The sequence below is a fragment of the Lytechinus variegatus genome, chromosome 10, assembly GCF_018143015.1.
Source record: "Lytechinus variegatus isolate NC3 chromosome 10, Lvar_3.0, whole genome shotgun sequence".
Classification (NCBI taxonomy): Eukaryota; Metazoa; Echinodermata; class Echinoidea; order Temnopleuroida; family Toxopneustidae; genus Lytechinus; species Lytechinus variegatus.
In genome coordinates this window covers 14,271,712-14,287,673 of record NC_054749.1, presented here as the reverse complement: position 1 = coordinate 14,287,673, position 15,962 = coordinate 14,271,712, and the positions used below count along the sequence as shown (strand labels likewise).

General features: G+C 36.4%; 1 protein-coding gene across 1 annotated transcript in view; it reads right to left on the bottom strand.

Annotated features, from left to right (window-relative positions):
- Nucleotides 1-15,454, bottom strand: part of LOC121422823 (dynein beta chain, ciliary) — a 60,439-nt gene extending 44,985 nt beyond the window's left edge. Inside the window, exons 1-15 of the mRNA XM_041618034.1 lie at nt 14,728-15,454; nt 13,980-14,173; nt 13,383-13,572; nt 12,868-12,967; nt 12,100-12,311; nt 11,475-11,708; nt 10,245-10,412; nt 9,633-9,749; nt 8,812-9,077; nt 7,516-7,530; nt 4,311-4,379; nt 2,616-2,742; nt 1,763-2,263; nt 1,251-1,436; nt 461-607 (exon numbers count right to left, since the gene is read on the bottom strand). Of these exons, the coding sequence (XP_041473968.1) occupies nt 461-607; nt 1,251-1,436; nt 1,763-2,263; nt 2,616-2,742; nt 4,311-4,379; nt 7,516-7,530; nt 8,812-9,077; nt 9,633-9,749; nt 10,245-10,412; nt 11,475-11,708; nt 12,100-12,311; nt 12,868-12,967; nt 13,383-13,572; nt 13,980-14,173; nt 14,728-15,075 (2,874 nt within the window). The 5' untranslated portion in view covers nt 15,076-15,454. The remainder of the gene's footprint in view (nt 1-460; nt 608-1,250; nt 1,437-1,762; nt 2,264-2,615; nt 2,743-4,310; nt 4,380-7,515; nt 7,531-8,811; nt 9,078-9,632; nt 9,750-10,244; nt 10,413-11,474; nt 11,709-12,099; nt 12,312-12,867; nt 12,968-13,382; nt 13,573-13,979; nt 14,174-14,727) is intronic.
- Nucleotides 15,455-15,962: the final 508 nt, after the last annotated feature.

The following is a 15,962-nucleotide window of genomic DNA, read 5'->3' as shown; positions in this document are numbered from 1 at the left end:
GGGGGGTGAAACAATAGTCCACCTCCCCCCACCCCAACCAAAAAAAAAAGGTTCATCGCTTGGATTTGAGCCAGTGCTTGGTTGCGCTAGAATGGACTCAGATTATGAGGTCATTGTGATGCTCAAACCAATCGTTCATACTTTTAAGACCAGCCTGTCAACAATAGTGTTAATGTCAGTCAAATGTAATCATCTTAATTCATCTTACTCAAGTTTTCTTGCCACAATAAAATGACTCCAAAACCTGAAATAGATTCTAAAGTTTCTTTATGTGAACCATTTATTACCTCTGAACATTCTAAAAGATAATAAGGGTAACATTCAAAATTATTTGAAATGCAGGACATGGAACACATTTTAAAGGTATAAAAGCGATAATTTTTGCCTATTTTTCATACATGCAATGCTTATTCTATTAAAAAAAAGATTGCCAATGCAGGGGAAGAAATGGCAAGATTACCTGGTAATGTTCTTGACCGTTGTGTTCAGCTAGCCTACTGACCAGAGAAGCCATCTTGTAGGTATCGCTTATCAGCATCTCAACCAGATCGTAGAAGCCATCAGCCACACCATAGTCTAAGGATGGGTTGAAGATCATGTCTGGAACCTACAAACATGATAAGACGAAAGAAATCAGGAATTACCATCTAAAAGCATTGACCTTAACTGACTTTAATCTTGTAATGAAACATTGCTAATTTGAATTCGAGCATTTCATCAATATGAGTTGCGACTGAGGTATATCCAACACCATGTATCAAACATTTCTTTTAAACATTACAAACTTCATTTCAACACTTCAGTTTTCTTATTTTCTCACTTTTCTTACTCAAAAATCTCCAGATTAATCCTTATTCTTCCCTGAACTTGGGATTCATTGTTCAATTAAAAATTTCTTCAAATTTTCAAAAAAATTGTGTCTCATGACCCAGGCATATCTTGCATATTTCAAGAATAAGTAGGTGACCCATAATACAATCAGGTAATAACATTCCATGTGGTAGTAATTAGTAATTATGTACCAGAAACAATTTTTTCCTGAGATGCAATACAGGGATGCTAGTCACTTTTACTCACTGGGCCTGAAAAGAAGCCAAATCATGTCAAAACTCTGTGTAAACTATACAACACAAATCCTGCAAAAGTGTGAAAAGAGAATTTGACAGGGCTTAATATTAGGCAACAGACTGAAGACTGGCATTCCTGCCAATAGATTAGATATCACTGGGACATTGGATTGGACTCCCTACCTGCAGTTCAAGACGAGCCTCAAAGAGTGGAGCAGCACAGTGCCTCGGGTCGGTGTTCTCAAGGAGGTAAGTAAGGGTGCAATGGATGCAGTTGAAGAAGCCATCGATCACCATGTCATCCACGTAGTCAACGTATGCCTTCCAGATGTCACTGCCTGCTTCCGCTTTGAACAGACCAAGATTTTCCTGCGAAGAAAAAGAAATGGTGGCAATTCAAACTTAGAAGATCCCATAGATGAAGCTAGAATTGCTACAGCAAAGAAATAATGAAATCAACAGAAAAGTGTTAAGTTGGAAAGTAAAATTAACTTGTAGAAAGCAGATTCAGCGAACCGAGTTTAGTATTCAAGATGAAACATGAAGAATGATACCGATGATAATTAGAGGAGAATTTTACCTCAATGGATATCCAAGAAGTGACACTAATAATAATCAGCCGATGAGAAGTTTACCTCTATGAGTAAATGGATCTCCAAGAAATGATACATAATATGTGAGGAAGAGGAGTTTACCTTTATGAGGGAATGGATCTTCTCTCCGGCAACTGTAATCTCTGCATATCTCTTCTTCAACCTGTCCTGCCGATCATCCAAAGCCAGAAGACTTTCCTTCTTCAGTTCCTTGCGCTCAAACAGTGGCTGCTTGGTCCATTCAGCCATGATCTTCTTGATGCGATCTACGTTGTCCTTGGTCTGCTGCACCCGCTTCTCAAGGTCATGGACCTGATCCCTAGTCTCCTGGATATACTCCCAGACCGAGTCGGAGGTCCAGTTCAGCTGTTCTTCGGCCTGCTTCAGCCTCGTGTCAAGGTCAGCCAGCTGGCCCTCGATGAGAGGGAACTCTACCTCAAGGACAGTGTTTCGGACCTTGTTGTACCAGGCCTGGGTCAGGTCCAGGTTGGCCACATACTTGCGCAGGGTTTCGTGCTTCTCATAGATTGAAGCTGCACTCCCAGGAATGGTTTCCTCACCACGAATCTGGAGGTACTTGACCTCACGCAGAACAGCCACCAACTACAAGATAATCATTAAAGTAGGTTGGTATAGTCAATAATGACATTTGAAAATGTGATCATGTAATGCAATTAGGAAATCTACCCTGGGTTTTCTCTTTTAACATATTAATGTCACATCAATGACAAAAAGGTCATTTTACTGTCTTTCATGAACAGTCGTACTGATAATACAATAAAAACAAAAAAGAATAATCTACATTTATGAAGCACTTTTCACACAGCTACCGAAAGGTTTACAGACATATTACACTGTAATTAACATACAATCATTTGGAGAATTTCACATGTTCAATAATTGGTCCAATTTTTAATGTTTTAACCAAGATAACATAATAAGAAGACATACATACCTTGGGGTCAAAGTTGATCTTGATGAGTTTGGTGGATTCATCCCTTGTTATCAGCGACTGGTCTAGGTTGGTCTGACACACTTCATCCACTCCCTTTGTCCAGTTCTCATACACCTTTTGCTCATACCTGTCACAACACAAAATGATATAGGTATTACATGAAAGGATTTGTTTTACCTGGGCCCCCGTCTTACAAAGAGTTACGATTGATCCAATCAATCGCAACTCTATGGAAATCCACCATTGTCATATTTTTTCTACAGGAAATTTGCAAAACATCCTTTGTAAACAAAGGAAATCACACCAAATTGTCAAGAAATCAATGACTTTATGGATAAACATTCATATCCAGAAAAATTTTTGATCAAAAATGCAATTTATATGTTGACTTTGCTGGCTTTCCATAGTTGTTGTGATCGGATCAATAGCAACTCTTTGTAAGACGGGCCCCTGGTGTGACACAGCCCATACTCAAAAGATGTTTCAAGTATACCATGGCACAAAACCATGGACTATGCAGAATCAACCTTATTACTTTTATGAGTACACTAGGAAAAGTTCCAATTTTAGGAGTGCCCTTTTGGTAAAGGGTATTCAGTAAATACCCTTTCAATATGGTAGACATTAAAATATGATTAGATATTCAGAGGCCATTTTAAGTTAGGATCCATAATAATCTCTGGAGAAATTTAGGGGCAGGCATCAAATTCTAATATTTGGTGCAAGCTTCTTTTCTTTAGGGCACTTTCCTTTATTACAGCATCAATGGAGTGAAACTCTATAAAATACAAGATTATCTGTAAACAAGAGGGGCACTGAGGTCAGTAAAGAGGGTCCCTAAGGCAATTGTCTTGGATGAATTTCAGCTAAGAATATTCATTTTGTTCTTTTATAACAAAAATTTGACTTAATCTGATTATTTTCTCTTATCAGTTGACATGTCTCTAATAGGTATTATCATCTCAATTTTTTACCTGAATGATTACATAATTTCTTATCTGCATTTCATTGCCAACAAATACTATTTACGTTAAATTACAAAATAGAAATCAACATTTAATATATCATGCTATTTGATTTGTCTATCGTTTTGCTCATGGAATATGTTTTAGGTTCCGAGACAAACAAGGGACATTCAAAGCACATACAAGGGACATTGAAGTGATATTCAAAGGACATACATGATTCAAGGGGCAGGGTTGGGTTCAATTACAAAGTAATTGATCAATTACGTCATTGACTAAAAAGTTTGAGTATTTGTAATCGTAATTTGTAATTGAAATTTTTAAAGGGAAAGTAATTGTAATTGACATAAATTACTGTCAATTACTTTTAATTACATTCAATTACATTTCTTCATTACTTAATTTATTGTTCAATTTAATCTGGATAGCTTATTTCTCTTTTCCCTTAGCTATATAGTGCTCTCTTGCATGAAACTGTATCCCTTCCCATGATAGGGAGGAAAGAGGAGAGATTATTTCTATAAAGAAGTGCACAAAATGGATGGCGCTACTTACAAGATATAAATTGATCTGATTCATGACTTATAGAAAGTAATTGGATTGTAATTGAAAAGAATGTAATTTAATTGAAAAGTACTTGTAATTGAACATTTCTTCAAGTACGTAATTGCAATTGTAATTGTGACTGAAGAGTGTAATTAAGCCCACCCCTGTCAAGGGGTACACTTACTTGTTAAGGAGACTAATCATTTCCTCATACTTTTGGAAAACAATTGTAGCATCTTCTGACTGCAAAATCCTGTGGAAGAGAGAAATCAACAATTTTATATGGTGCCTAATTAACTAGTTAACTGAAAAGAAACTGTATGTAACAGGCAAATTACAATTTATTTAAGAACTCCAGACTGCAATTATCACATCAAGGCAAATGCAATGCATGTTTGCATGGTTTATTTGTCTAGAAGCGACATTAGCACCGAAAGGTATCCTGTGCGTTATATACATGTAAATAGCCTCCATTATTACTATTAATATGAATACACCATTATTACTATTATTATTAATCAGTGGTGCAATAAATGGCTGAACTTTAAAACAACGTAGCAATTAGAGCGAGAATCAATATTGCTCTTTCCACAAAATACACGTACTAGCCTACTCTTTCACCTTCAAAATACACTCAAAACACACTCAGACATTTCTTTTCATTTTTCCTCAAAGTCTTGTCAATCCATAGGGGAATCTTATTTAATCAATATAGGTGTATCAATCTGACATAAGGTGTGCAAAAGCTAAACTAGTAACTCATAAGTTTGAGATGAGTTTGGGCTATCGTACATAAGATTATTATAATGAAGATTTTTAGTGATATTGTGTGCAGAGTGCCGTGTAGTACTTCTCCAGCTACATACTGTATGTTTTTTTATAAATAAAATGATAGTTTTGTTACAAAACTTTGCAATAGGATAACACGTGAAAAGCTAAAAGGGTAAGGGTGTATTATTTGTAGGGTGGGAAAGTGTAACAATCATAACCATATCAAAGTATATGACGGGAGAGGGGGAGGGAGTTTCACAAAGATTTAGAGTCACGCTTTATTAATTTCATTAATTAACTTTCAATTTTATTAATTAACTTTGCAATGAATCCAATCATGGAAATGCCCCCCAAAAAGAGCAAAGCAAATCAAAGTTTCTTTTAGGCAATTATCATAAGTGACCTTTTATTATCATAAAAAAATTTTATGGAATAAATCCAGGACAGTTAAACTGCTTATCTACAAGACTATGTAGGCCTTAAAGTAGACAACCGAAGAATCAAAAGTATTTTATAATGACTTTTTTGGTCATCATTGTAAAGGGGAAGTATCACTAATCAGATATATAACTTCACCTTTTAAAATAGTGATTAGAGTTTGCAGAAATCTGCCCTAAAAATGACTTATTTTCATGGCATATTTCTGCCTTCGTCCGTCCTCTGGCGAGCTCCAGCTGAGTGACGTCACACCACGAGCAGTGAGCAGCTGAGCTGACAGCAGCCCATTGAAGACGATCTTTCCAATCAGCGTTTTTTGCTCTTGGAATAGTTTATTCCTCTCAAGATTGGTCTTATTACATAGATAAAAGTTTGAATTTTCTGAACAGTAAAATGAAATGCACATTTAACATATTTTGGTAACCGATATTTAGCTTAGAAAAAATTATTTGTTTTCAAGAAATATACGTGAATAAACAAAGCATATTTTCACTTAGAAATCATGCTTGCACCACATTGATATTATTATCAATATAAAGCATAGACATTCGTCTTCACAACTGAATAAAAATTATGAAATTTAATTACGTAGCAAGTTCAGGAACCACAAAAAAACACGGCAATATATGATCGCGAAATGATTGGAATTGCAGTTGGATTGCCGAAGCACTGCGAGGCAACAGCAGCGAACGCACTTTGTTCATATATTGTTATGAACACATTCCATATAACGACATGGTCTGTGGACAAATCTGTTCGCACGCAGTTTTTTTATGAGTGCGGGGATCCTGGTTCGAAACTCTTTGATTTTTTTTTTTTGGTTCTGGATTTTTTTTTTTTAATCATGTTCCTTCCCCATTCCTATCAGCTCTTTTTTCTCTTTTTATTTTCATGTGAGATTCTATTCAGTCCTGTATTTATTAAATCTTACTTCTTAATTGCTGCTTTTGATTTTCAAGTTCTTGATTAGATTCTCTACTTATATTATTTGGGCAGCGACTCACTCACTCACTGACTGGAGTGGAGCAACACAATGACGACTGCAGTGGACAAAATTGGTCTTTACAGTCCACAATTCAATAAAAACGGGCAAAGGAACACAGTTCTGATTCACATTTGGTCTGAAGTTGTCGAAAACAGAAATTGAATATCACATTACATGAAGAAAACGGTAAATTCGGAAGATATTGAACAGGTCAGTAAGGTGATTCAGTGCATGATGCACAGAGAGATGATGAGCACGTCGATTGTGTGACGTCATTATTCTCGACCGTTTTCGGCTGCGTGATTGTCGGTCTGGGGGGCTGAGAAGGGTGTCTAATAATTTCATTTCTTGCATTTCCACGACATCTATAAGACTTTTTAGTGACATATTTGTGTATAAAAAGACAATACCTTTCCATCCATATGTAATTTGTCTATAATCATCACTTTCGTGAAATTTTCTTCGTGTGTCTACTTTGACCATAGAGATCCTGGAGTCCTTGAAGAGTGCTCTACATGTATGTCATGTAGGCCTTGTATATTCTCTTGCGTTTTATTTTACAGTGCTTTCTTCTTCATTGATCGAACACTTTATGTACATTATTTATGAATTGCTTTATCGATAAATTGATTTATTATAATTTCTATAACGGGTGGGTATAATAGGTATAAAAAACATTTTACAGTATGAAAATTTTCTATGGAAGTTAATACAGTTCAACCTGTTAACCTATTTTACAATGGCTATCAAAAGTTTCTTGACAATAAAAAAAGATCTTAATGTAAATTATTCTTGTTTAAAGGCTGTGTCTAAATGTGAACAAAACTTAAACTTGAAAAGTGAATTTGAATAAATTGAATAATGAAGATACAATTAAAACATGTAACCACTAACAGAACTATCCAATGAAAACATTGTTTGATAATATTTCGTAAATGTATCAACAATAAATAAAACAGAATAGTGAATTATAAATTCAATAAAGAATATTCACAATCATACAATATGTTTTCATTAAAAACTAAAACCAATACCAAATACCTGTAAATGTAAAACAAAACAGTAAATAAACAATTGAACATCAAGGGTGGATAAAGTGATGTTAGTTAGTATAAACATTTCAAAACACAAGTTAGTGAGTGAAAAAAAATTGTGCAAGCACCAAGAACTCCAAGACACTGTGCGAGATATTTACCTCCTGACACCAGTCCTGCATACAACCAACGTACCACAATGAGACAGAGATTAGGCATTATGTAATGAGACAAACATGCAATGGTATACAAATATTGAATGCCTGAGAGTGCAATAGTATGAAATATAAAACTGATGTCTAATTTTTACCTTTCCGGTTCATGAGGTGTTATCGAGTGAAATACTATACTCCAAATGTGACCAATATTTCTACTATTGCACGAGCACGGCAGTCAATATTTGTTTTATAGCATTATATCACTGAGATTAAGTTCTTGCATTGCAAATTTGAAATTATGAAAACTATCAGTATCACACATTTGAAATCAGTATAATCATGATACAACTAGCAATATTTAGCACAAAATTTCATATTAGCTTGCCTATTTTCCCCACATTCTTTTTTTTTAACAGAAATGCATTTAAAACTTTAATGAGTTGACTGGTTTTAAAACCTGTAAGCATGCTTTTTTTTAATGTATAGCATGAATTGAAAACTTGAGAGGAAAGAGATACAATCTTGGACAAGTCATTTTATTCCCACAACATATCTATATAATGCATGCATGTGTAAAATATCAATTCAAGGAATGTTAATGGTTTTAAGTATCCTTCATTATAGATAGTCTCCTGCATTCAATTATAATCTATTTGCATTATTCATCCTCTGAAGATGTATTTCAAATATCATTCTCACAACACACATACCTTTTTCCCAGTAAAGAATTAGTAACATTGTTACAATTACAATTTTTTTCATGATCAGTCGTACTTGTGCTAGACTTTTGCAACAAAATAGATATATCACATGTAATGTCATTGAATGTAGTGAATTATGGAAAATTTGGGAGAAAGCATGCAAATTTCTCATCTTGCCATCCTTTGAGGGAAATGAGTAGATAATTTAGATAATCAATTCTAAGATTATGCCATGCTTGTCATCTTCAGAAATATAATTATGGATTTCAATATCTTTGTGGTACAGATGCATGAATCATGTAAATGACTACACACAATTCTAACTCTAAAATATGTTTTAAATGGTGTGATGGTGACATGTTGGAATTAAGTGGAATGCAAATAAAATACATTGTTTTAGATAGTGTGATGGCGACAAATTGGAATAAAGTGGAATGCAAATAAAATATACTGATTGTTCATCACCTCAAGATGACAGTTAAGTGACTTAAATTCAAAAGTGAATCCTCAACCACTATGGATAAGCAGTTATAAATGGGGCATATGTAGATATTTTTGTTAAATGTTAGAAGACGCGGGAAAAAAGAAATCAACTCACGGATGCTCCATGTGTTTCAAGCTCCCCATAGGCTTGCTGATACGGTCTCGCAGCTGGGCTGACCACTTGAGCTGACCGGCAACATCGGGCATGTTCTTATTGAGGGGGGCGTTCCCTTCGTTTTCTTCCACCCTCATGTGCTCATCGTAGATGTCCTTGGACTGGTCAAGTTCTTCGTCGTAGAGCTTCAGGACGATGGGATACTTGCACTCAAAGTCGTTCCTAATGACTGGCCTGTCGAGGAGTGGGCCGTAGCAATCCAACATCTACAACAGATCCAGAAACAGGGTGTACATACATGTTATAAGATATGAATGGTTCTTGCAGATAAATACAAATGCCATCCATCATCATAATCATTTTCTTCATCATCATCATTATCATCACCATCATCATCATCATCACCACCACCACCACCATCACCACAAAAAATCTTAAATTAATCTTCCAGATTTCATTGTTCTGATTTTGAAGAATATTTTCAAATACTTCTACATCCCAACCCAACCAATTAATTACCACTTTTACCGAGAAGACAACACATGCTTCAAATTAATATAATAGATAGAAAACATTAAATACTAGAATTTCATACATTTCAAACACCTATTTAATTCAATCATTTCTATATCCCTACCATACCAATACCAAACCCATACATAATTGACCACTTTTTCATTTCCAAGGGGACACAACATGGCTTGAGTGAATAAACAAAGCATCAAAACATTTTCTATTTGAATGGACAAAAAACCTTCAGTTAGTACATTCAGACCCCTCACCCCCCAAAAAAAATAGGAAATAGACCAAAGTGTACTAACCTTGAATACAGCCTCTAAACCAGCACAATCATCAAATCCTTGACATAAGATAGATCCAAGCCTCCTGTCCAGGTCAAAGACCTTCTTCTCAAACTCTTCGTAGTCATCCGTGAATTCCTACGCAGTAAAAAAAAAAAAAGGCAGTGCAATGTCATATAAACACAGGTGCCGAATGTTGGATTGGGATTTTAGTAAATTAAACTTTGCGTTATTCATCTTTGCCCTATCGTTTGGAGAAAACTAAGAAATTATGGTAATAAAATGACTACCACATTTAATCCACACTTTGCCACTGTCAACCCAGTATTAAATGAACCAGTAGGATGCAAAAGCCTAGGTAGTATGCAGGGTTCAGAAACTTTGTTGGAATGCTCCTCAAGGAGTGTAAATGTAAAGCGCTCAGATATATTGTTCCAGACCCTGTCGAATACAATATGCAAATTTTACCATCTAATGTTAACTTTCATGGAATCCTCGATTCTGATTGGCTGTTGAGCCCTGTTACCAGGGTTACAATTTAAGTTATAATTGGATAACAAAGTTACATTAATAATAACTTTGGGGCCCTGATGTAATGTGCACTACATGAAAGCGGGTTATTATCGTTCCTACCTGGCAAAGAGGGTCCAGCCCATCATAGGGTCTCTCAGTAAAGACCTTAGCACACTCCTGGAATTCTTCATGGATCTTCTCCACCTGTTGACTGAGCATCCTTCCTTTCATACTCCCCATCTCGGTCTTCTCCAACTTGCTGAACTCCACGTTGGTCTCAAACAAGCTCTGTACAAGTGCAAAAAGAGATTGAAGAATGAACAAACCAGAATGGGATCAGTTGGAAAATTGAGGCAATTTATGTTGTGGTTATAAAGTGGTAACGCAACATTTGCTCCTGCGACAATTGTTTCTCTGCTAATTTCCCTGCAGATAAATGGTCATGTACATTTAGATAAGGGCTAAGATTGGATTTGAGGTTGGGTTTAATTTTTGCCTAATATGACTATTGCTCCCATGGGGGCAATTGTCACAAGAGCAAATGTCACGGAATCCTTAAAATGTTTATATCTAGGTAAGTTAGGATGAGCCACACTTGCATAACATGTGAAAATTAGATGCCTAGCTCAAAGTGAAATGCAGCATTTTCAAGGGTTACTTTAAATCTCTGAACATGAAGTGTCACCTTTTTTGTGTGTTGCAGGAAAATCTTGTTCTATTCAAAGCAAAAGCCAGTTGTACCATCCGAAAGTTAAGTCCAGTACATTTCAAGGGATCACCTCATGACAGATGTCAGCACCAACAAATGTTAATTCTCTGACATTTGTCACAATTGCCTTAAAATGGACATATTGAAGCTTTTTGACATGCACTCATCTAAGTAAAATTGCATGAATGTTTTCCGGCTTTTTGCTGGAAGCCCCACATTTAACAGGGAGCAAGGAGTTTCACTCACTTGCACATGCTTGAGGCAGCGTATGTCCAGCTAACAGATCTGATTCTGTGCCACCAGGAGTTCGTAAGAACCCTTGTGTTATTTCAGTTGCTTCGCTTCAATTTACAGCTGGTACAAAGCCTATATTGTTTACTTTGATGGCCAATCAAAGCTTGCCGTTTAGTGTCCATTGTCTCTTTTGGTTCTATGATATATTGTCTTGCTTTAGCATTCTATGAGTGCATGTAAAAAAAGCTTCAGTATGTCCGTTTTGAAGGCTATTTCACGATTTTTCGGTACCAAACACTCATTTGCATTTTTCATAGTAAATCAAAGGCAAACCAATCAACCATGTCACATTCAATCAGTTCAAATCAGTTATGACAATTTTAATAATATATCTTCCATTTTCTTACCTGGATCGTCTCAATGCGGCGAGTGAAATTATCCATGCGAGTGAAGACAAGAGGCGAGGCAAACTCCCATCCTTTGAACTCCCTGCCATCCTTGAAGTAATCCTTCAGCTTGGCTCTGTGTTCGTCATAGAGTTCCCGCCAAGTTTTCAGGACAGCCAAAGCACCACGTACCTTCTCCAGAGACTCCTCCGGTTCCAGCTTGAAGATCTCCGAAGGGTCCAGAAAGGTGCGACACTGAAATCAGTGAAAATAATGCAATGTTTACAATCTTTTCTCAGGTGGGATGGATTTATCACCACTGCACTTTATTCAAAATGAGTATTTAATTGACTTATTCTGCCTTTCACCCAAAATATGTACTGTATACGGTTATTTACAATCATGTCAAAAATAAATATATCATCTTCTGTTTGGAATGCTTTTTGTCAATGTACCTGTTTATATTTTTTATGCGAGCAGTTCTTATATCACACGATCCACACTTACTTGATCTACATACAATTTGGTCTACACTTAACTTGGTCGAATACAAACTTAGATAATTCTCCTTTATTGTACTTCCCAGTTTGCCTAATTTCCAATTTACCTACGAATAATTTGTCACATTGGCAATTTCCTATCTTACCAAGTCAATGAGCAGGTTGCACAACTCCTGAAGGAGAACAATGACCCTGGGGGCGGTGTTGTAATAGTCTGAATTACTCCAGATGAGACACACTGTATGAAGGATCGGAGCGAGCCGAGGAGTCATGTCTGGGAACTCCAACTCATCCAGGCTTTCGACCTGGTAGATGAGAGGCTTCAGATAGCAGTTAATATCCTGGGCCTCTGTCAAAGCTGGAGTAGAAACCAAAGAAAACACCTATGAAGTCTTAATGTATCAAGAAGAACGATCAAATTACTTTGGAAACAGACAATTTTCAAATGTCTTTCAAAACTTTCAATGAACTTTTGATAACATGCTGTTCCCCTGATCATCTTTTAAATTACTGAATGGGGGGGGGGGGTGTTTCGCAAAAAGTATGACTTTGAGTCGTGCATAATGTTGACGCATACGTAAAATTTAATGTGCAATATAATTAACACGCAATAGCGCATAATGGAATTTAAGTGCGACTCTAATGGGGTGTTGCAGGAAACTTGCGATCAATTGCAAGTCTATTTTTGGTCCCTAAATCAATCATATGTCTTGCAGTTAATTGCAAATTAGTGATTGATTGCTATCTGACCACTGAAACAAGAAGTTTAATCTGATTTGCTGCAGCTAACGTTGATCTTTCAGTTTCAAAATTGCAACAGAATATTTGCTTGCAACACCCCCTAAGTCACACAAATCTTGTGAAACATCTCTCAGGACCCCCCCCCCCCACCCAAGGTCTGCCGATTATTTTACCTGCTTCAACATCTCTTTCAATGTTGTTGAAAGACGGCAGATAGCTGCTCTGGGTTCTCTCCAGCAATTCCTTCATCTTGCGTACCTTTGGATCTCGAAGCTAGGTATGAGAGAATGAAAGCAGAGCATTAAAAAAATATGCTTACTTCCCCCCCCCCCAAAAAAAAAGTGTGAGTATACATTGTAGCTTTGAGGATCACTATAAATCAAAGTGAACTATGATCAGACAATTTTCTGAAATTAATTCATCAGATGTGGATAAAAACAAAAAAGAAATTTAAAAATGTATATTCCCGGGGAACTTTCCTATCATATTTGAAAACTTATTCGTTTCAGAAATTATTTTGTGATTCTTGGTTTGTTGTAATGTAGCTAATTTATTCATAGGATGTGTATTTTATTTGGTGATGTGAAATAATTGTCAATGCAGTTGTCAAGCTGGAACTAACCATATATTTTACTAATTTTTAAAATTTTGAAATCCTGAAAAATGTTTGAGATGTATATCATCTCACCTGTTGGAAGATGCAGTCCAAGTTCTCACACTTTGCCTTCCAGAAGTTGATCTCGACCATGGGACCAGGGTTCAGCCCCTCAAGGAGTGGCTGGGCAGAGTCCCTCTTGAGCACATCTCGGATCTGATGGGTCCAGTCGATGATCACTGACTCAATGGCATGAACCAGGCTACGATCATAGGAGTCATCCCTGTAAAAAAAAACAGTATTGAAGGATGAATGCCCATCTTTATGTTATGCAGGAATGCAATTAAATAAGTATCTTAAAAATAAAGATTTGCAAGGTACAAAAGTAAAAGTAAGTTGTTAAGCATTGAATAAAACAGAAGATACATTAATTGAATAAACAGCAAAAAAAATAACAAACTAAACAAACAATACCGGTAAATAGATTATGGACCTTGATCTTATTAATCGAGACAATGTCTTGAAAGTCTTGAAGATAATTCTGTAAGAAAAAAAACACCCAACAGAGCCATCTAACAAAATATGTTCAATACTTTATCGAAAATCTGTTTTCAGTCTGGAATCATTTTTTTCAAGTTGTTGAAAATAGGTTTTATGATGGGAGGACCGGATCAAAACCAGAAGCCTTACTTTTCTTCTGATTCAGCAGCTGTTTCCACTTTCTCTGAGCCTACTGGGAGGGGTAGCAGTGTCTTGCCCTTGACTTGGCCAGCTACAACATAGACACTGCTCTTGAGATTGTGTACATGACGGAGGACATCCTGTGATACCACTACAGGCCACTGCTCGTGATTCCTTGGGTTGGCCAGCAACGGAACCAAGATCTATAGAAAGAAAAGAGAGAGAAAAAGAAAAACTGCAGTCTCTCATGTGTTCATAGATCGCCTAATTTAAAAAAAAAATTAACATTGAAACTCAATCTACATGTACCAAGAGATTTTATTATTGTAGCCTGTAGTGTAAGCCCAACTATCCAATCCATCCATGTAAATATGTAAATATAAAATAAATAAAAAAATCTAAAAATCTTATTTTAAATGGACCCTAACGAAAATTAAGCTCATACTCATTTTTTTTTTTTTGGGGGGGTCAAATTTGTATTAAAAATGGAAAAGTTTGAAAACTTAAACGCAGCTGAAAAAAAAAACAAGAGCAAGCCCCATCTTCACTCATTTTTATAAGTTAGGTTGAAAAACAAATTGTGTTCAATTGGTGGAGTTGCTTAAATTACAGCTTAGTTTTGACTTTGATCTAGACCTCTAGCCTAGGCCTACTTTAAGAAGTGCAAAAAGACCCAGGCCATTTTTGTGTAGGCCTAGCTTCTGCTGTACCGTCATTGTAACTAAGAATGAATGATTCCTTCTTTTTTTTTACTCACCTCATCTACCAAAGCAGACAGTTGCTCGAGTGGAGTGTACGACAGGTCTCCATACACAAGAGTGGTTTTTATATTGTCTTTCCCTACTGGTTCACGTCCCTTTTTGATGAAGTAGATTGCTTTGATATTTTTGAGAGCAGATGGGAATTCATAAGATGGAGTTATCAATCCTGCTGCATTGACTGTGAAAACCAGTTGTGGATTGTCTGCCTTCTCCAGAAATTCCAGCATTAAAATCTTGTTTTCTTCCACATTTATACATTTCGCCCACTTATCTGGCTTCAGTTTGTAACTCTTGAGAATGTATTCTGAAATAAAGTCAAGTCTTGGGTCCACAACATCCGCCATCGTGAATGTTCTCAAGTCAGAAATTACTCAATCAAGAATTCTTCTTCATTCAATTTCAATTGGCCGATGGCACTGTGGTAACACACACAATTACAAACGGTTGCGCTGCACAAACGAACTCGGTCAATCAATCAATTAACATCGACATCGCTCAGCTCAATCTCGAACAAAAATTCTCGAAAATGGTATCATACCATGCAAAATTACCCACTTATTTCTACATGTATAATCAACACCATCAAATTCTTTAACATTAAGTGCCTTGTTCTTCTCACTCAATTTCCAGGCACTTTTCTTCGACGTCGCTCGACTTCGTCGCCAAAATCCACCATCTCGCAGCGGCGATTCAATATGGCGTTTTTAGTTTCGCGTTGCCATGGTTGAGTTACGCATGCGCAGCGCGATATGCGACCCCTCGATATCGGAGAGATGGGGAAACAACCCTTCGGACAAAAAATCCTTCGAAAAACGACCAAAAATGCCAGTAAATTTCATTTATCATTTTTTTGTGTGTGGAGGTTCTGGCGGGTCGAGTTTGTGCCGGAGTTCGTGCACCCTCCCGTTCGCCAACCAGCCAAAACAACAGAAACAAACAGAGTTTTTGAGAGATTTTTAAAAAAAAAGTAAACCCGAAGTAAACCCAATTTTAGAAGTACGGACAAAAGTTAATTATGAAAGATTGTCTCGGGGGGGGGGGGGGGGTCATGCATAATATCGAATTGCGTACTGGGGGAGAGAGGGGTGCTCAAAACTCCATAACCAACAGAGAGAGAGAGAAAGAAAGAGGAAGGAGAAAAAACCCAGAAAAGTAAGAATATGAAATATTGTTTGATTAAAAAAGAATATGTCAAACAAAATCATATTTTCATTGAAAAAATGAATTCTTT